Source organism: Micropterus dolomieu, linkage group LG01, assembly GCF_021292245.1.
Source record: "Micropterus dolomieu isolate WLL.071019.BEF.003 ecotype Adirondacks linkage group LG01, ASM2129224v1, whole genome shotgun sequence".
NCBI classification, from domain to species: Eukaryota; Metazoa; Chordata; class Actinopteri; order Centrarchiformes; family Centrarchidae; genus Micropterus; species Micropterus dolomieu.
This window is the reverse complement of record NC_060150.1, coordinates 29,339,437-29,360,264: the sequence shown is the minus strand read 5'-3', so window position 1 is coordinate 29,360,264 and position 20,828 is coordinate 29,339,437. Positions and strand designations below refer to the sequence as shown.

The following is a 20,828-nucleotide window of genomic DNA, read 5'->3' as shown; positions in this document are numbered from 1 at the left end:
ATAAGATGCTGTGTAGAGATGAGTTGAGGCTTCCACTCTCCTATTATTTGTTTTATGCTAAATATACTGTCTTCAAACACAAGTGGGGATGGTTTACTGATGTTAACTAGTGCTGGGCAACGATTAAAGTTTTTAATCGTGATTAATCGCATGATTTTCTGCGAATAATCACATTGTTATGCGCAAAATTGAATAATTAATTCTAAAGTAGTGTATTGCACTTTTTATACATAATTTATATGTACTGCTATATACACAAAAGTGCAATAACATGTGGTTTGCAAACACTTCAAACAAATAAGGTGCTTTTTACTAGCAGTATTCCCTTTACACAGTAGCAGTAAAATATTTCTTGTAAATCTCAACTTAAACATTAATGAAATCAAATATTAAACCAAAGCTATTAGCCACTGCCAGGGCATAACCTTTTATAGCTTGTTAAAACAAGTTGCCATCAATCAGAACCATGTCAGTTGGATTTCTTGATTAGCAGGCAGTGCTAATCAACTGATTGTGCCTAATAGTATATCATTGGGGCCATTGGCATGGTGTTAGCTGATGATTTTTTTTGATCTCTCCCTTTCTCTTGTAGCTGGTCTGTGACACCCATGATGTACCCCATGTCCTTTATATTCAGTATCCCCAGCACAGCCTACGTCTCTTTGTCATGTATCAACCTCTTCATTGGCATCAACAGCAGTGCCATCACTTTCATCTTGGACCTTTTTGAGGGCACCACAGTAAGACCACAGGCCCTCTCTCTGTAAATTCTGTCTTCCATGTATCTAGCATATCACCGTAATTTGTGTGTGTTGGATTTCTGTGTAGGCTCTCTACAACCTCAACCAGCTGTTAAAGACCATGCTGCTCATCTTCCCCCATTATTGCCTGGGCCGAGGCCTCATAGACATGGCCATGAACCAGGCTGTGACTGATATCTACGCTCGCTTTGGTAATTACAAAACACACACACATACTCATATCCAAAAGCCTGCGACTGTCAGCCCCCATCTCAATGCACTGAATGAATGTTGGGTCGTTGGCTGCATCAGAAATCTGATAGCTTACATTTGCATTTAAGGCCCAAGCTAAGTGCAGAGTTGGTAGCTTCTATTGTAACTTCCTTATGTCAAGGAAAAACACCCATAATTTTTTATAAAGTGTGAATGCATAAGTGACTGGCGTTACATTTATATATTTTTTCAGGTGAGGACTACAGTCCAGACCCCTATAACTGGGACTTTATTGGGAAGAACCTATTCTGCATGGCTGTTGAGGGATTTGTCTATTTCATCCTTAACATTTTCTTCCAGTATCGCTTCTTCCTGGATCACTGGTAAGTGTAGTAGAGCTTGAATTACAAAACCAAACTTGCCAGGTGTACTTTAGTAATTGCTCTTTGAAAAGTATAATGTAATAAAAATGCAGGGATGCTGTAACATTTTTTTCACCAGGTAACATAATCTAAATGTTGAAGTTGAGTAGTTAATGTTTCCATTGCAGGATATCAGATTGCCCAAAGCCTCCTGTTTTGGAAGAAGACTTAGATGTGGCAGAAGAAAGAGAGCGAATCTGTAATGGTGAAAAAACAAATGACATTTTATGTGTACGAGACCTGTCCAAGGTGAGATATTGTTCTTTTCAAAATATAATCAATCATGGACGCTGCACAAAATGCTCAAATCCATGTAAACAAAAAATCAACTAAAAAATATCCCTCCTTCTTTTGTTCCCATCTTGCCTTGCCAGACTTACACAGGAACAATCATCCCAGCAGTGGACCGAATCTGTGTTGGAGTCTCACCTGGAGAGGTATGTTCGGTTAAACTGATACAATTTACTCCACACTGGAAACATTCTGGTCACTTTATTGTTCATCTATCATGTTTTTCCTGATCCTCGGCAGTGCTTTGGTCTCCTGGGGGTGAACGGAGCAGGGAAGACCACAACGTTTAAGATGTTGACAGGAAACATTGACGTCACCTCAGGAGAGGCCTCAGTCGCGGGTCACAGGTTAGTGATATATAATTGTTTTACAAATTGGAAGTAACCAATATGGAATTTGATATACATATTGAGGCATGTAATTTGCATTCTTATTGTTTACACCAAGCGTTTTCCCCTAAATATTCAGCATTTTGACCAACATCCTGGACGTCCACCAGAACATGGGATACTGCCCACAGTTTGATGCCATAGATGAGCTGCTGACAGGTAGAGAACATCTACACCTCTACGCCCGCCTCCGTGGAGTTCCAGAGTTTGAGATCAGCAGGGTGAGATGCAGCTTTTGCCAGGAAGTGTATCTTATATAGTATTATATATACAATATTAAATAGTAATATATAGTATATTTTGTGTCTAAAATTAACACTATCGCCAAGCCTAATATGTTAACCCCAGTGTCAGTCGGGCACTTCTTGTTATAGCTAAAAAAATGAGGACAAATGAAAAAAGTGATTTTTTTTAAAAATTGATTTTAATTGGAAGCAGAATGCACGTCAAACACACATGTAGAAGCACATCAGAGGAGCATAGAATGTCATTAAGGCAGTAATATCATTTCAGTAATGCCAAAATAGTTAATGACATCACTATACATACAAATGTTTGGCAAGCTTGTTCCTTCCTTTACCAAATGCAAACTTGTTTGGACAACCAGTGGGGATGTTTTCTCGCAAGAAAACACAAATAGTCATAAAGTTATATTGCTAGAGTTAGACACCCTGCAATTTGTGAAACTACAAACTGTATATAGTGTCATTTAAATGTATGACCCTGCCAAATTGTGTTCCTGAATCAAGTGTATATACTGTAGCTTTACTTTACTGAAGTTTGACTGAATTGTAACATGAGGCACTTATCCTCCTCTGGCTCAGGTTGCAGAGTGGGCCATCCAGAAGCTGGGTCTGTCAGAGGATGCAGGCCAAAGTGCTGGAACCTATAGTGGAGGTAACAGGAGGAAACTCTCTACAGCCATTGCCATGATAGGCTGCCCTGCGCTGGTGCTGCTGGTGAGGCCAACACTAATGACAGTGCTGGTTTGCATTTGAAGTTTAGGGTGGGGATCACAGTTGTATGAGAGTGGTTAGATGATAGACAAGATAGTGGAAGATTCTGTGTATATTAATGTGTGTGTTGTTACTATTACTGTACATTAGGATGAACCCACTACAGGTATGGACCCTCTCTCCAGACGCTTCCTGTGGAACTCAATCATGAGTGTTATTCAGGACAGACGAGCTGTGGTCCTCACCTCACACAGGTAAACTATCTGGTGTGGGTGTTTGTGTGTGTACATGCATGCATATTTATGAGCACAAGTTTTAATTCTAATTTTGCCATCTGTCTTTACAGTATGGAGGAATGTGAGGCGCTGTGTACCCGCTTAGCAATTATGGTTAATGGATCCTTTAAGTGTTTGGGAACCATTCAGCATCTCAAATACAAGTTAGTAGTTTTACTTCATCCCATGTAATGTCATACATTTCAAAATATATTAATATCTCCAAAGATTCATCAACAATGAATACAAAACACAATTAGCAATCTATGAAATTGCTGATCTTTGATTTAGCTTTACCTTCATCACTGTGAACATAGGTTTGGTGATGGCTACGTGGTGACCATGAAGATCAGGGCAGCTAAGCCTGGATGTGCACCCGACCTGAACCCTGCCGAAGCATTCATGGAGAACACCTTCCCTGGCTGCATCCAGAGAGAGAAACACTACAACACTCTACAGTACAAGATCTCCTCCTCCTCCCTTGCTAGGATCTTTCAAATGGTCCTGGCTAACAAAGACAAGCTCAACATAGAAGACTACTCAGTGTCACAGACCACTCTTGACCAGGTAAATGAGCACAGGAAAATACAACATAACGTATTACTATTATATTATTATGTGTACATAATTTATGAATCAGAATTTAACAGGGGTGTGCATTTTCTCATTTCACATTTCTGTCAGGAGGATTAAATGGCTTGGTTAAGAACCAGTTAAATTTGTCAAATTGTGAATAATTCATTAACTTTTTTGGCAAGCGGTGTGGCTCTAGTGATTGTAGTGTTGGTATGATGGTATGTTGGTTCACCACTTTGGTCCAGGCTGAAATATATTAACAACAACATATCTATAATTTGATAAACACGTTCATATTCCCCACAGGATGAATTCTAATCTCTTTAGTTATCACATTGCTTTTCATCTATTGCCACAATCAGGTCAAAAATCTAAAACAGCCAGTACTTTGGTTTATGACTAAAGCAAGTGACATTCCCATCTGCCTCAGCTATACCTTTTGTTTAGTGCTAATTAGCAAATGTTAGCATGCTAACATGCTAAACCAAGATGGTGAACCTAGTAATCATTAAACCTGCTAACATCAACATGTTAGTAATGTCATTGCGAACATGACAGCATGCTGACGTTAGCATTTAGCTTAAAGATCAGATGTGTCTGAGTCCAGCCTCACTGAGAGACAACCATGGCTGTATATTCTTAGTCTTGTTTATATTTCGTATCTTTACTTTTTGATTTGGTATTTGACTTGATAGATCGTAATCTTTCCTCATTATAATTCATATGGCCACCTGATGGTTCAAGCAAATCTAGCAACATTTTTTCATTCTTGCATGTCTTCTGCCGTCAGTTCATCATTTACCATTTATGTTCCTGTAGGTTTTTGTGAATTTCGCCAAGCAACAGTCAAGAGAGGATGACGCTATTGTGTTGCATCCAAAAGCTGCTGGGGCACAGCGATATATTGACACCACACCCATCATGTCTTTGAGGAAGTGACCTTACCTCAATGACCTCAACTGGAAGACAGTCTTTGACTTCCATTTCAGGAGCCACAGTGATCTGTGACTGTGGCCTGTGCATGTGCATTGAAGGACTGAAGGCTAGTTGGAAGAACTTTAACCTCCTCTTTAAATGATTCTCTAGTGTCATCATGAAGTCCCACCTCTAGCCTGGTAGAGACAAGCAACTGGTGCATGATCAGTTTTGGAATACTAAAAACAGAGGATGCATTTGGTTGTGTTCTACAAATTTGGGCAAAAGAAGGCAATATATTTCATCTGCAGGGGCCTTTGGAATGGGGCAGTTCTTGTTGATCCATTGTGTGTTAGGTCTTGAAATGCAGTCTGTGAAGGTGGCAGCCGCTTAAATGGGACATGACGTATTTCATGTTTGACTGATGATTTGACATGTGGCAATACTGTGCATGCTCTACTTTGCTTTTCCAGTAAACAGGGTTAGTGGGCTTTGAATTTGGAAAGTGTGGAGCATTTATGTGCCTGCTGATATGTTCCACGTTCTGCTCACCTTGTAGGCCTTGCAAACTAAATGAAACAGAGCTTTAAATTTATGACAAGGACCATAACTTTGATAACAGTATGTCATAAATGTTCAATATCAGGTTGTAATGGGAGCTTGATGTGAATTGTGAAAAAAAACATAGGTCCTGTGTATTTTTTGCTTCAGATGCCAAGCAAGATCATCTTTTTTTGCCTTCTTTAGATATGTGAAATAAGCTCTTAGAGAAGCATAGTCTTAGCACTTTATTGATGCAGCTTTAATTGAAGCATCACAATTCTTACAAATGTTTAAAACAATCTGCAAAAAAAATCTGCAATACAGTTAAGAAGTATTTCGTAAATACTGCTTATGAAATTAACACCGATATCATGTGATATTTTGATGCCACCAATGTCCTGTTCATTGGGCTTTATCATACATTTGCAACTTTGGGACACTGTCTGCGTTCCACCAGCACCTGGTGTCATTAGAAGAAGTTGTCACAAAAGTGGTGTTTCTGAGAGAAGCATCATGTCAAATAAAATTTAATTTTTCCATAGCATGTGGACTTTTTAAAACATTTTTTTACAGACATTTGTTTTACGCTAAAATTCCTTGAGATTACTCACATTTAAGGAAAACAGTTTCTAACAGTTTAATAAAACCTGAGATTAAGGGCTAGTGAACCAGAGTAATTATCTCTGACTACCTGATAATCCCTTTACAATGCCAGAAGTTACAGTAACTCATACTCCTCTCTGAAGAAAACAATCTGAGAAATACAGTGGAGGAGCTTAATATTAGCAAGATTTCAATGTGTGATTTATTGGCATTCTTCCTGAGAGCTTAAAAGTGATGCTGCACTCACAAATGGATGCCATGGCATTTAAAATTTTAGTTTGTTAATTTGCTCCCACAGGCACTTTATTATGAGCTAGAGTATGTTTTATTTCTTTCAATTAAACTGAAAACTGCATTAGTGCTTCAAGTGTTCATCATTGAAAAGAAGTAACAAGACCTGTGGGCTAATATGCCACCTTGCAGTGAGAACTACTGACTGGTTTGAAAAAGGGTTGCTAAAATGCTGATGTGCCACTTTCCAACCTTTAGTCAAGTCTTGCGAAAACACCCAATGATTATGTGTACCCTATGTTAACACAGTATGGAGAAGATGACAGCTATAAAGTTTTATCTAATATTGTTATTAACTTCATATCACAATGCCAAATCATACTCCTGAAACCCATTTTACTGAACAGAAAATGAAAATGTTCCCAGCTATTATTAAATGCTATTGCCATAATATTATTGCTCCCATTCTTACTCCTTTCAATTCATTCAGTGATATAAAAAACTTGCATAGTGCTGGACTCAGCAGCAACAAACATCTTTGCTTAGTGAAAAACAATTGTAGGGATATATACCCCTTATATGCAACAATACTTAATGTTTTGATCACTATTAGAGAATCAGGGGAATAATGGCCATCCGGAGGGGGGGGTAGTCCTTGAACTCCCTGCTGTAGGCTCTGTGCTTCCCTTTGGCCCAGATGGTCATTTGAATGAATCCCAATAATGCATACAATGCCACTAAAATACAAAACATACAAATATTAAAACATATACATTTTGGTGCAACTATTGTTACTGGTGAAGTAAGCAGATTTACGGTAGTTCATGAAAACGTAATGTCATGTAGATACCTGGCAGACACTGGGTCATGATGGAAAAGCCCACCCAAGAGCCAACCTACAGTAGTTGTCAAATATACAGGCAGACAGAGAGTTAAATACATAAGTATGGGAGATATTCTTTGCCATGATATTTTTTTCTGAATGCTTTCTCTTACCTCATATGTGTAATTTGGACAGGATACAAAGAAAAACAGCCATGTGAAGGGGTTCTTAGTTGGCATAGGAAACCTTCTGACCCTGGATCCTGAGAAACGGTTTTGTAAAAAAAACAAACAAAAAAAACAACACAAAACATTTACATTTTATTTTATGCAGCAGTTCGCTTAATAATGAAAATATACTGTAGGCACACATCTAATCCCTGTTTCCATGGTGGATCAACCAAAGTAGTGTTCAAATGATCAAATCGGGACAACAGAATAATGCTCAACAACTCACCTTCTCCTCTGAGATTATTAAGAGTCAAGTTAATGGAGAAGTTGCCCAGTTCACACATCTAGAGAAGAAATAAGCATTTCACACCTTGCTGTAATACATTCCTGTACAATGAATTTATGTTGCCCCTGAGTGAATACCAGTATGCGTACCACAAATATGACTAATGCATAGTTGACTTGTAGTTCTCCATATGCTGTGAAGAGAGATAGGCGGGTATTGATAAGCTGCAGAATATAAAGAAAAACAAAGGGGTGTGTGTGTGTGCATGCGTGCGCCCACGTGTGCTGACTTACATGGAGGTGTATAAAGAGGGTGGTTGATATAGTATGCCAACCAAGCTGAGAACCCCCAGTAATAGGCACAATTCTGAGAGCAGAAACAAGCAATACAGATGTATAAATATGTGAAAACCTGAATTTAAAACATCATTGCATGATGTACAATGAATTAATCAATTAAAATCCAAAGGCATTGTTTACTTTGGATTTCTATTTTTGAACTAGTAAAACACACAAAATAGAAGATCTAAAATCACACCTCTCCTCATCAAAGACACTGTGCTCTGAGACTGTTGTATTCTGTATCAAAAGAATAGTCCTAAAAACAGCTGGCATGGGACAGGGAAAACAAGGCCACGTATTGTAAAAGAGGTCAGCATATTATCAGAGGTCTTCTTTTCAAGGGTAGTCATGTCCTCACCCTGACTATTGTCCTGAGAGGCATGGTCCCATGGGAGAAACGATGCACAAAGATAGTCTCTATCAACCTCTTCATATAGTGGAAGGTATGACAGGTGCATGCTAGTCTGAGAGACAGAGGAGGGATGTGAGGTCAGAAGTACAAATATGTACATTTAAAGGAGAAATGTGTAAGAATTGAGACTACTCTCCACTTGGCAAATTCATACTCCAAAAAATAGGGGGCAGCATATCAGGTGCTGTTACCAATTTAGTGCACTTAGCTGTAAAGCTAACTTAGCGGCTCTATTAGTTGTGCCAGACTATTTGTTGGCTAACCAGGCTAGCTCTTCACCCTTTATATTAGAGTGCTATCAGCCTTCTCATCTAAGTCTTGACAAGAAAGTTAATATGCATAATTTCCAAAACATGGAACTATTCCTTTGAACTTGTTATTATAACTGGTTATTTTATATAAAAGGAATCAAACTAATGTCTGTAAAGTTGCACCATGTCTGCAGGTTACAACACATAGCCTAGTGCTATAGTTGAAGTTTCTTTTTACCACCTACGTGACAACAGGATGGGGACTGGAGGTAAAGACATATCTGTGTGAGTAAATGTATGGGACTCGAAAATAGAAGAGGAGGTAGGTGAGAAGGGGCCCAATGCACTCTGCCAGGAACACCTGGAAACAAAAGAGAACAGAAAAAGAACACTTTGTACTATATCTCTACTGGAGTAATTCATGCACTCAAAGTAGTTATTTTTCTCCATGACACCACCTGGCGCCGTATACTATAATGTTTTTAAAAACAATATTACAAAGGTTATATGCAAACAACCAAAAGCAAATGTGTAGGACACATATAAGTAAAATTGGTAGGCAATGCCATGAAAGGCGCCATCACATAAAATGTATTATTATTATTATTATTATTTATATATATGAAAAGACTGATTTCTTTTTTCAGTTTTCGTACATCAGTAATCTCTGAGTTTGCTTTTCATACCATAGTCCAACCTAATTGTGGGCCAAGATCTTTGAAGTACATTGTTGCAGTTGTCCCAACAGGTAGATTCTGTAAGATTTCATCGTCTCTAAGTGATTTTTCCTCTGAAAATGAAGGACAAAAAACAACCCAGGCAAATATTTTATCTATACAAATTAAGCTTGTTTTAAAATTGTACCATAAAATTCGACTTTCACATATGAATATACTAGTGCTGGGCAATGATTACATTTTTTAAATCACGATTAATCACATGATTTTCTGCAAATAATCATTACATTAATCACATAGTTATGCGCAAAATTGATAATGAATTCTAAAGTAGTGTATTGCGCACTTTATGCACTGCTACATACACAAAAGTGCAATAACATGTGGTTTGCAAACACTTTAAACAAATAAGGTGCTTTTTACCATCAGTATTCCCTTTACACAGTAGCAATAAAATATTTCTTGTAAATCTCAACTTAAACATTAATGTAATCAAATCAAATATTAAACCAAAGCTATTAGCCACTGCTAGGGCATAACCTTTTATAGCTTGTTAAAACAAGTTACCATCAAGAGTCCAGAGCCACGATCATAACATCATTACAGGAACCTTCTGAGCAACAGGTTAACATATATGAATGTTTTCTAGGTTTTTTTTCTGAAAAGGTATCAGTATGAATTGTCTTGAAGTGTTTGTATGCGACGCGCAGCACACATCATTGGAAGAGAGACTGATCCTCGCTGTTTGTGAGTAATTAATTACTTAATTAATTAATTAATGCGTTAACGTGATAATAACGCGTTAACATGCCCAGCCATAGAATATACGTATGATTGAGTAAATTCAAGTACGCCTGTGCAAAGCATTGTTGCTTAAACTGATGTTGCAGAGCATTTTAATGAATGTCTGATCAGTTTTTCAGCACACGTCCTCTCTACCTGAAAGCTCACAGGGGCATAGACACAGATAATATGTTGAACTAATTGGATGACATTTTTAGAATATCCTTAGGGGTAACTGGCCCACATAGCCCAAAGTCTCTAACTCTGTGCTTTTTAGCAGCAGCATAGTCCTCATAGACCAAGAAAAACAAAAGCCCTGTAGCATACCTTATGTCTTTCTTTATGTACATCATGCTTTGCATTAGCCTTTTTAAATTTAGGCTAACATGAACGAGAAAAGGATGTCTGCAGTCTACCTTTTTATGGTGAAAATAAAGGACAATGTTTTCCACAATGATGGTGGCTCTATAAAGATGTGGGGTGCTTTTTATGGCTGTCACTCACTCCCACAGTTGCAATTATGGCCATTGCAATTATTATCGAACATTTTAGCCTGGTATCACCAAATGGCGTATGAATAACACCCCAATGTGTTAAATTAATGAATTAAATTAATTGCGTTATCAGAACACATTTTTTTGCTTTTCACTTATCATTTCACACCATTTAGTCTGTACTGGGCCCTGCGATGGACTGGCGACCTGTCCAGGGTGTACCCCGCCTTTCGCCCAATGTCAGCTGGGATAGGCTCCAGTATCCCAGCCCCCCCCCCGCGACCCTGTACGCAGGATAAGCGGCTGACGATGGATGGATGGTTTGTTGGATAGTCTGTACTTACTTAGATCGTGCAGTGACGGCGTGTCATTTTATATGTGAATGTCAGGTGACGTCATATAAAGACCGAAAAAGTCCAGAAAGGGAGTTATGAGTCTGCTGTTCTCCTCCCTACCCCTTGTGTCTATATTCTTCTCCCTCCCAGTGTCTCCTGTTAGTCTCCCTGTCCGTCTCTCTGTGTTGTCTGTGTGCCTGTCTGGGTGTGGCTTCTCTCTCTGGCCCTGGCTCTCCACCTCCACCTGCACACCTGATCTGCATTCTACTAATCAAGACTCTGCAGTATATCAACCTGGTTCTTCACCTCACGCCAGATCGTCAGCTTACCTCAGTGGTATTTGCGCTGCGTCCAACAAATCTCGTATAGTATATTCTATTGTTCATTTCTTGTGAGAGTGTACTTACTTTGTCTTTGACACCCCTTTTCAATAAACTTTAAATTCCTGGATTTGAATGTGCCTTGAGTCTGCTTTTGAGTCCAGTCACCTAGTCGGTTATAACAGTTGGTTGGTTGGACACTTCACATTGTGGGCGTGAACTATTTGGGATGCTGCATTGCACTTAACTGAACATAACTTAAGTCACAAATTGAATCAGTGTGACAAAACAGCAGGGCCTGTAGAGGCATATCTCTATGAATTCTGTTTAATTACTGCACACCTTTTACAGAGTGGGCTCTTTATTAAAAAAACTAAAGCTGAGCTGCATGGAAAAAAGTCACACATTACATTTACAGCTGCATTTTGCAGGAAAGAAACTTTATTGAGAATATCTAAACACATCTAAACAATAGCGAGTGAGCACAGCTGAACACTTCTTTTTGTACAAACCTTCATATGCTGGATGACTGGAAGGTAAACACAAGAATGCTGTCTGCAGTTTACTGACATTGCCACACAGTATTTGTGAGTACTGGGGTCCACATTTTTTAAACAGTAAATAGTTACCACCCACAGCAATTTGGAGCCACATAGTGCAGCTTTAGTATTGAGACACAAATACACACACGTACAGTAAATAATCACAACCTGGCTACTTACTGGGATCAAGCTTCAGGGCCTGTCTTGCTGGATACCAGTGAGGATCTGAGCAGATCAAACACACACACACACACACACAAACAAATACAGGGTTGAACAGAGCTAGCATTGCACACATAGGCTTTGTCCTCAGGCCCAATAATAATTGATCACAATGGAATAACGTTGAGCTCTGCTGCTCTGATGGATGCTGACGGCCTCAGGTTTGGCAAACATTTGGTAACTTTTCTGACCAGACACACACAAACAAGAAATAGCTGGACATCTCTCTGGGGAGGTGGTGTGATATGATGCACTGTTAGATGATCCACTCAGTAGCATAGCAAGTTTATTAAACACTTTATCTAAGAACCATACAATTAAAGTTTTAGTTTACAGTAAACTGTGCAAAAAATGCTAGATTAGATTAGAAGATTAAATTAAATTCAACTTTACTGTCATTATGCAGATTATGGGTACAGAGCTGATGAAATTCAGTTAATTTAACCAGAAGTGCAGAAATATAGTGATTTTAAACAAATACAGAAGTGCAGTTATGCAGTATCTTAGAATATGTACACTGGAGTTATAATATACAGATATTATACAGTATCTGTGTGTATATTAAAAGCATGTAGAGGAGAAGTGAGCAGTGTTAGAAAATGGAGAGTGCAAATGTAATGCTAACAGCAATGTAATATCACTTGCAGGTTTTATACAACTGGACTGGAGTTCTATACAAGACACTGCACAAAATACAGTCCCCTCCAAAAGTATTGGAATGGTAAGGTTCCAATACTTTTTACTACTTCAAATACTCCTTTGTTTTTGTTGTTCACTGAAGACATTTGGGTTTAAGATCAAAAGATGAGTATGAGACAAGAGTTCAGAATTTCAGCTTTTATTTCCTGGTATTCACATCTAGATCTGTTAAATAGTGATGCGTGATACCACTTTATTCCTATACGATCCAATACCAAGTAATACCCAGACTGGTATAGCCGATACCGATACCAATACTTTTTACATATTTTATTTCTAGTTCAATGTGACCTTCCCCCTCCCTCCCATTTCTGTATTTATGAGAGAAATAAGGAGTAGGCTGTAGCCTTACCAATTCAAAATAATAGCTGCATAATGACAAAACATCAAACTACTGTCATATTCTGTAATTATAATAAAAATATCCTTCTCAGAACTGCCACTTCATAACATCATTATATTATTGTGACTTAATCTCAGATGTTTAGCGAAGTTTGCAGTGTTGCCAAAGTATTTCACTGTCTTTGCACACACATCACACACAACGTCATTATTACCTTCACAGCTAAAATACAGCCAGACATGACTGTTTTTACAGTCAGCCAGAGTCAGCAAGGGCTGCAGTGGCTCACTTCAAAGAAGCTCCGTCACAGAGCCGTAGCACAAGCATGACTTTGACAGGCGGAAGGAAAAGTAGTTCCTATCAACCGAGTATAATTAGACCATCCTGGTGACAGTAAGATACTTATAATAAAACACACACTCACTCCAAATGACTGAGTTTAGATATCAATCCGCACATCACTAGTGTTAAACAACTTAATTGCCGTTTGTATTAGACCACAGTATTCTTAGGTGAGCAAAAGTATTGGAACAAATAATCTTAAAGTAAATAACATTTAATATTTGGTGGCATAACCCTTGCTTGCAATAACTGCCTCAAGCCTGCGACCCATCAACATCACCAAACTGTTGCCTTCTTCATTTGTGATGCTATCCCAGGCTTTTACCGCAGCTTCTTTCAGTTCTTGTTTATTTTGGGGTGTTTCTCCCTTCAGTCTCCCCCTAAAGCCCCCCTCCAAGTGTATTTTGACATATCTATGATATTTCATAGTTTTCTGAGTCATTTCCTTACAATGTTGATTACCCACATAGTTTGCCAAATATCTTTTGACAAATAGCTTAATTTTGTCCTCAAAGTTGCAAAAGTTGCTTAGTTGCTAAAACGGGGTGGTGACATATGACTATAGTAATTCCATAAGTCATAAGTCATTCTCCAAGCTTGCGCAGACACACTGTCATGCCTCCTTAAAAAACTGTCACGCCGTCACGCCTCGTTAAGTCAGAGCATCAAACCAATAAACATCGTTGTGAGCTAGCTAACCAATTTATCATGTCATTTACTTAGAACTTATGTCTATAAGTATGTCTCTCTGTGTCTGATTGTTGGTTTGTCTTTCTAGTTTAGTTAGCTAAGTTAACTAAGTTGTAGTTAGCCAGGTGTAGTTAGCTAGCATAGTTAGCTAACAGAGGGTCTTGATTTTATTTTTTAGTTTCCTCCTCTTGGCATCTGTGTGTGCGGTGTTGGAGGACAGATGACAGAAAACGCATTGCACTTTCACCTGTCACTGTTTTATGAACATCTTGCAACATGCATTTTACTGACGGCCGTTTTACCAACGCATCGGCGGAGACAATGGTTTCAGAAGTCTTTACATACAGTTCAAAAGAGTAATAGACCCCCCCACCCACCCCCGCGGTAAAGTAAGTGCACCATAAAACGTAGTGGGAGTTATTGTGTGCAGTGCGTGACAGGACTGTCTACTATGATTGATAACAGCTGATACACGCACATTAGTTTCTATAAGTAATAGCTACTCCTGCCAGACAGTAAAGTGTACTAAACTTTACAATGTAGTGATGTTAACAAAGCATATCGTTAGTGAACACTCCAGCCTCTCTGTTTGAGAAAGAACGTTAACCAAAAATGTCAGTTAAAACTGGCTGGATAGGGGCTTTGAGGAGGTGAAATGCATGCTCTGGGTTAAGGTCAGGTTATTGACTTGGCCAGTCTAAAACCTTCCACTTTCCCCCCCCGATGAAGTCCTTTGTTTTGTTGGCAGTGTGCTTTGGGTCATTGTCCTGCTTTATGATAACTTCCTCTTGATTAGTTTCAATGCATTTCTCCGTAAATTGGCAGACAATATATTTCTGTACACTTCTGAATTCATTCTGCTGCTACCATCATCAGTTACATCATCAATAAATATTAATGAGCCTGTTCCAGAAGCAGCCATGCATGCCCAAACGATGACATTGCCTCCACCATGCTTCACAGATGAGCTTGTATACTTCGGATCATAAGCAGTTCCTCTCTTTGTCCACACTTTGGCCTTTCCATCACTTTGCTAGAGATTAATCTTGGTCTCATCAGTCCATAAGATTGTGTTGCAGAACTTTTGCGGCTCATCTCTGTACTTCTTTGCAAATTTCAATCTGGCCCTCTGATTCTTCCTGCTGATGAGTGGTTTGCATCTTGTGGTGTGGCCTCTATATTTCTGCGCTCTGAGTCTTCTTCGAACAGTGGATTGTGATACCTTCATCCCTGCACTGTGGAGGTCGTTGGTGATGTCACTTACTGATGTTTTGGGGGTTTTCTTCACAGCTCTCACGATATTTCTGTCATCAACTACTGTTGTTTTCCTTGGCCGACCTGTTGGACGTCTGTTGCTCAGTACACCAGTAGTTTCTTCATTCCAAATTGTTGTGCTTGCTATGCCCAATGTTTGTCCAATGGCTCTGGTCGATTTTCCTTCTTTTCTCAGCTTGACAATGGCTTGCTTTTCTCCCATAGACAGCTCTCTGGACTTCATGTTGGTTTATTCTCTTTAACAGGAAATTAAGTCTTTATAGGTTTGAACCAAGGATGAAAATTTAGACTAGTCATACAGAGCTATTTAATGTTTGGACAATCAACCTAAAAGGCAAAACCTGGGTAACAATAGTTTAACTCACTTGAAAAATGGGTGGGTTCAAACAAAGGTTTGTATGTCCTGAGTTGTTTAACACTTCTAGATGTGAATACCATGAAATGAAAGCTGAAATTCTGAACTCTTGTCTCATACTCATTTTTTTTAACTTAAACCGAAATGTCTTCAGTGAACAACAAAAACAAAGGAATTTGCCTTACCGTTCCAATACTTTTGGAGGGGACTGTATCACTATACCTATGTCATTGATTTACATAAAATCTGCATATGAACACTCACATGATTTGTGAAAAAGGCTCTTGATGTCTCCTATTGTTGAGTAGGGCTCCACCTGAACAGAATAAAAGCACAAAGTATGTAACCTTGATGAATTATCAGGGAAGAGGTTGACAGTGTAAGGACTACCTAAGGAGAAACAAAAGGGTAAAAACACTAGTCATGGCAATATGTCAGCATACCTTATCTAAAAAACAAAGCTGCTCTTTGGTCTTGGCATCCAGGACCTTCACCTGAAGGAAACACAATATGCACCACCTTTTTAAAGCACAAAACCCACGTAGTGAGTTTCACACACATTTTCATTCATGCCCACATATTTATACATTTGAAATTAAGTATGCGGTAAATTTGGTCGCTGGACTCGACTTGCACTCTACATACATACCTCAGCAACAAAACCCCAGGGAGTAAAAGCTGGACCTGCTTTCACATCCATCTCAGAATAAACTTTACACCTGTGTTGATTTATGTAATTTAATAACAAGTAAATAATAACTAGTAAATAATAAGTACATTAAACAATAAACAAATAATACATTTTCTCATACAGTAAGCCACTTAGCACTTTACCGCCATCAATACATACTAACAACAATGCATGTTAACTCCTTTACAATACAAAACATTCATGATATAGACACCAATATTATAATAAAGATATAATTTTTGCCCCTTTTCAGCATGCATGGTTTGAACTACTATACTACTTGTTCAACAAAAATGACTTCTCATTGGCCCTAAACGGCCAAGTATATCCAGTTTTTCTGCTCAAACACAGTATTCTGAATCTGAACAATGAGTCTGGTGGGCAAATCGTGTTGTCCTGCTGCTCTCTTACACACATCTTTTTCATCTTAATTAGACCATGTCAGCGGTGATGTACAGCATATGCAAGGAGGATGGTGTGTGGCGGCCCACATTTTGCCCTGAAAGCACTCCAGACTGTGCTGCTCAGCAGAGCTGTCCTAGCTAAATTGGTTCCCTTACTGGACAGTGTAATAACCCGCTAATGGATACCTAAAGATCTGCTGAGTGCACAGTCGAGAAAGAGAGAATGAGAATGGGAGAGAGAGAGAAAGCTTTATACATACACCATCTGCTGTTTGCCTTGCAAAAAACACAAGTTTGGTAAGTTATTTAATCCTGTGTTTTTTGTGTTTCTTATTTTACAACAGTCTAGTTGTTGACTCACAAGAAATTGTGTTTGCATTACTCCTTTCTTTAAACGAATAACACGCTTCTGAAGTTTTTGAAACCAGAAAAAAATATTTTCTAATATTCTGCAATACACTTCACAATTCTAGCATAAAACATCAGTATTTCATCTTGTCACTTCTTGCAGTGTTTGTTCATGCTTTGCAGGATCTGAGCACAGGACACGGAGGATGTCTCAGGAAAGTGCATCCTGGGAGATGGGTTTGTTTTGCTTTCCATCTGCTAACCTTCCCAACTGCATTGTAGGGGCACATGTTGATGCATTCACGTGTTTACGAAAGAGCATCTAGGGTGTCATTAGGGCTGTGTGTTGTAAAGTGGTGTGCACTCGGTTGTGCTGTGCCCTTGTAAATTGTATTATCAGATGCCCTTTCCCTCTCATGGGAGTACAGGGCACTGCTGACAGCACAGGTCATGCAAAACATGCACACGGCTTTGTCTATGTGAGGGGAATTCAAATTCAAATGAACATTTTCTCTTTATACTGAATGCAAACTTTATGAGTTTGACATCAGTGCTGATCCGTTTTTTTATTTTCTAGCTTTAATAATTCAAGTAATGGATACCAACTGAAGAGGTCTCTCTGAACTGTAATAGCTCCTCCTAATATGAAAGCTGATGAATGTAATGGCTGATCTTGAACCACAGAATCATTACTTCAAACAATGAGCATGAAGAGTGTTGAAGCAGATTAGCTGCATACGGCTGGCCTGCGTATATCATCGTCCTTCCTGCTTTCACTCTCAGAACAGAATCAACGAAGGTAATCAACAAAGCACTCAGCTGACTCTTTGCATGCTGCCAGTTTGCCGTTTACAGTTTGCCTTATGTTTTCCACAGCATCTGTCTTAGAAAAAAAGATTGTACCTTTTACATGGTACTACTACTAAAACGTACTATTACTAATAATGTACACAGTAAAGTGACCAGGCTTTTTAAACTGGGGTGGTCCAAGCGGGATACTGACTTCTGCAGCCTGACTTATGAGCCTGTGTGGACAGAATTGTGCAAAAAATCATCTACAATGCAACAACAATATAATACGTACTTGAGCCTAGCTTCTGACTGGGTGGCTACAAATACATGCATTCACTGTCTTGCTGAGACTTTGATGAGACAATCGATCCATTCAATATGAAGCTTCACTCAGCAGCCTCTGTCCAGTCTTTTTGCTAAGCTAACCAGCTGCTGGCTGTAGACACGAGAGTAGATCAATTTTATCATCTAAACTCCAAACAAGATCAGGCTTGAGAAACTTTTTTTTCTCACACACCATCTGTATTTGCTAATTTGGCTTGCAGCCTTTATGTAACTGTTACTGAGATGGCACACTTCCCAGTACTTGTTGTAAATTAGCTAGAGTTTATAAACCTGCTGCACTTACAGCAAATTACTTATGTACTTCTTTATTAGTACCTTCAAAATCAAGAAAAAGGCTCAGATTCAGTTTTTTTTATAAACTCTACTGACACTTTAAGGTCTATGGAATTCAGCAAGCTATAATTGTGTCTTTCTAACATAAGAAGTATCATAATGCTCATTTAAAACGTCATGATGTCAGCTAAGCATTCTTCCATTTGTTGTGTTCAATGTCTGATGAAATCAGTTGGTTAGTTAGCTTCTGAAGATGTTTCCAAAACTTAAAATCATAAAAATTTTGAAAAAGAAGACATTAATAATTCAACTGCACTAATGATTTCCCATATTCTATTTGATTTCTATTAATAATTGCTCAAAGTGAGTCTCTTGAGGCCTTGTGAAACACAATGAACCAATTTTTAAATTCAGAAAGTGGCAGATGTGTTCTGACACTTAGCTACTATAAATTTAGACTTACCTCAAAGAAAGTGGTCCGACTCATGGCTGCAGATTATTATGTCCTCTGTGTACAGTGTGAAAAAATTACCTTAAACATCAATATAAGCAAACATAACACACACATATGCAGAAGTAGTTCCTTTCCTTTCGAGGACAATCCTTGGACTGACCCCTTATTCTTCCCAGCCTCCTGTTCTCCCTTACACACACACACACACTCTCTCTCTCTCTCTCTCTCTCTCTCTCTCTCTCTCTCTGTCTTCTCTGAGATAATGCTGGGACACAGAATTACTAGAGGCACTCCAGAAACCCTGCACATGCTCCCCTTCCCACTCTTCTCTCCTGCTGCTTTCTCAATGCTTTCCCCTCTATCTCTTTTTGTTCCTGTACACCAAAGTATCTTTGGAGAAAAGTACTTGGCAGAGTTCAACTTGGCTCAAGTAAGCAGATACCCACCTGAGACTGAGACAGTTGAACAGTACAAGAAAGTAGGAGAATACCGAGGGTAACAAAATACACAAGATAACACAAAGCTTTTAAGTCTCTTCAAGAACTAGGAATCTTCAGGAACACCACCCCGAATAAAAACACAAGTATAGCAAATGGATTCCATATTTAAATCCATGTTAAAACCGCCTTTGTCTTTAACTGCAGTGCTTAGTTGTGTCAGTAGAAGATGAACGTACCAGGGCTGGACTGAATACTGAAAGTGGTAGTAACTGGGGGTGAAACTGTATTTCACTAAAAGTGAAGGTATCCTTTGTTTAAGCATGCTTGAAATTTAAGTTGCAGTATGTAGTTTAGTACTTCAGTGTTCTTATTTTAAGAAGACTAAACGACTTCAGTTGTCTGTGGTGTTCTGCTCTGTAAATCGACCATTAGAGTTTCATAATCCTGTTGGGGGGCCACCAAAAACCTTATAATTCACCCTCTGGGAACTTTGAATATTTGCCTTTTAGCTTGTTCTGTGTCACAAGTCCTATAAAAATGTTATGCAGCGCTCAGTGCTTCCTTAAATGTATTTTTAAGAACCAGGTATTTCTAGCACCCCCAAAGACAGTTCATAACAAGACAGTTTAAATTACATAAACTAGAAACTCTCAGAATATAGTTTGAAAGTTTCGAGTTTATGTTTTCTTAAGAATGTTTTCCTCTTAAAATACAGTATTATTTTGAGAGTTTCTATTTCATGTTTTCTTATAAAGTGCCTTTGTAAAATATGAGAGCAATGAGAGCAAGCCTGCTGGTGTTCACTCGGGCAGATAACATCAAATACTATCTCATTCCAGCGGCATGCCTCTGTGTTGGTTTTATTTGTGCTCATGTGTAGAGCGTTGCTATTTTTACCTTGAAAGCAAGAATTTATTGATAGATTCTGTGAGTGTTGTTTTTTAGCAGGTTTAACAGTATAGTGAATGCCATTGCAGCATGTGGTTTGTATCTGGCAGCTTATTATACTCGCTGCTCGATGCGAAATGATTGCCTATTTCAGTTTTTCACTTGTGCTGAATGAAAGAAGAGGTGAGAACTATCCTTCAACTGCACTTTGGGTGGTTACATAACTACACTGCATTTTCCTCTATCTGCAGGAAAGGCACCAGCTTGATTAGTGTAATGCACATCTGGATCGTACAGTAATTGTGTAGGGTGGAAATGTGTTTTTTTTAAAAATATGTATTAAGATGATTAACATAGTTTGTGTATATAAACATACATAGAACAAGGCTGAAACCTGTTTTGACAGAATATTCATGGTCAAAAGTGAACCCAAAGAAGTCACTGAATTATGAATGACTGAAGCTGTTTGATCTAATAGACAACGTGTAGTTTCCCCTGTCATACACAGCCTTGGTGAGAAATGTCTCCAAGTTGTATTTTATGTTTTCTTTGCCTGAGCTGTGAGCTTTTCTTTTAGCCTGCTTTGCCCTCTAGTCTTTCGCATATGCATGCTCAGCTGTGTTTTTCTCCACTTGTCCCCTTCAAAAATGGATTCAGACAATAACAATCAAGTTGGGCT

At 38.6% G+C, this 20,828-nt stretch overlaps 2 protein-coding genes across 5 annotated transcripts in view; one reads left to right on the top strand and one right to left on the bottom strand.

The window, feature by feature from the left end:
* Positions 1-5,861, top strand: part of LOC123979821 (retinal-specific phospholipid-transporting ATPase ABCA4-like) — a 54,011-nt gene extending 48,150 nt beyond the window's left edge. Inside the window, exons 39-50 of the mRNA XM_046063928.1 lie at positions 593-740; positions 829-952; positions 1,207-1,336; positions 1,504-1,624; positions 1,750-1,812; positions 1,907-2,013; positions 2,135-2,276; positions 2,880-3,014; positions 3,162-3,265; positions 3,358-3,450; positions 3,604-3,853; positions 4,682-5,861. Of these exons, the coding sequence (XP_045919884.1) occupies positions 593-740; positions 829-952; positions 1,207-1,336; positions 1,504-1,624; positions 1,750-1,812; positions 1,907-2,013; positions 2,135-2,276; positions 2,880-3,014; positions 3,162-3,265; positions 3,358-3,450; positions 3,604-3,853; positions 4,682-4,801 (1,537 nt within the window). The 3' untranslated portion in view covers positions 4,802-5,861. The remainder of the gene's footprint in view (positions 1-592; positions 741-828; positions 953-1,206; positions 1,337-1,503; positions 1,625-1,749; positions 1,813-1,906; positions 2,014-2,134; positions 2,277-2,879; positions 3,015-3,161; positions 3,266-3,357; positions 3,451-3,603; positions 3,854-4,681) is intronic.
* A 615-nt stretch (positions 5,862-6,476) lies between these two features.
* On the bottom strand, positions 6,477-10,931 carry tecrl2a (trans-2,3-enoyl-CoA reductase-like 2a). 4 transcript variants are annotated; one of them, XM_046063880.1, is made up of 10 exons: positions 10,736-10,931; positions 9,124-9,227; positions 8,683-8,798; positions 8,133-8,238; positions 7,727-7,799; positions 7,583-7,626; positions 7,434-7,491; positions 7,151-7,239; positions 7,005-7,050; positions 6,477-6,891 (listed from the first exon to the last, which is right to left on the bottom strand). In XM_046063880.1, the coding sequence occupies exons 2-10, from the start codon at positions 9,163-9,165 to the stop codon at positions 6,764-6,766; spliced, it is 702 nt and encodes a 233-aa protein (XP_045919836.1). In that variant the 5' UTR covers positions 9,166-9,227; positions 10,736-10,931; the 3' UTR covers positions 6,477-6,763. The 4 variants fall into 4 exon arrangements, with proteins under 4 accessions (XP_045919836.1, XP_045919861.1, XP_045919853.1 ...); XM_046063905.1 differs by having other exon boundaries at positions 10,847-10,919; XM_046063897.1 differs by lacking the exon at positions 9,124-9,227 and having other exon boundaries at positions 8,133-8,233.
* Between the last annotated feature and the right edge of the window lie 9,897 nt (positions 10,932-20,828).

Excerpts from the sequence above, each read along its gene's own strand:
- tecrl2a (XM_046063880.1), bottom strand. The coding sequence starts at position 9,165 with ATGTACTTCAAAGATCTTGGCCCACAATTAGGTTGGACTATG. Across the intron at positions 8,799-9,123 it reads CACAATTAGGTTGGACTATG|GTGTTCCTGGCAGAGTGCAT; the intron begins GTATGAAAAGCA and ends TTTTGTTTCCAG. Across the intron at positions 7,627-7,726 it reads CCCTCTTTATACACCTCCAT|CATATGGAGAACTACAAGTC; the intron begins GTAAGTCAGCAC and ends CTCTCTTCACAG.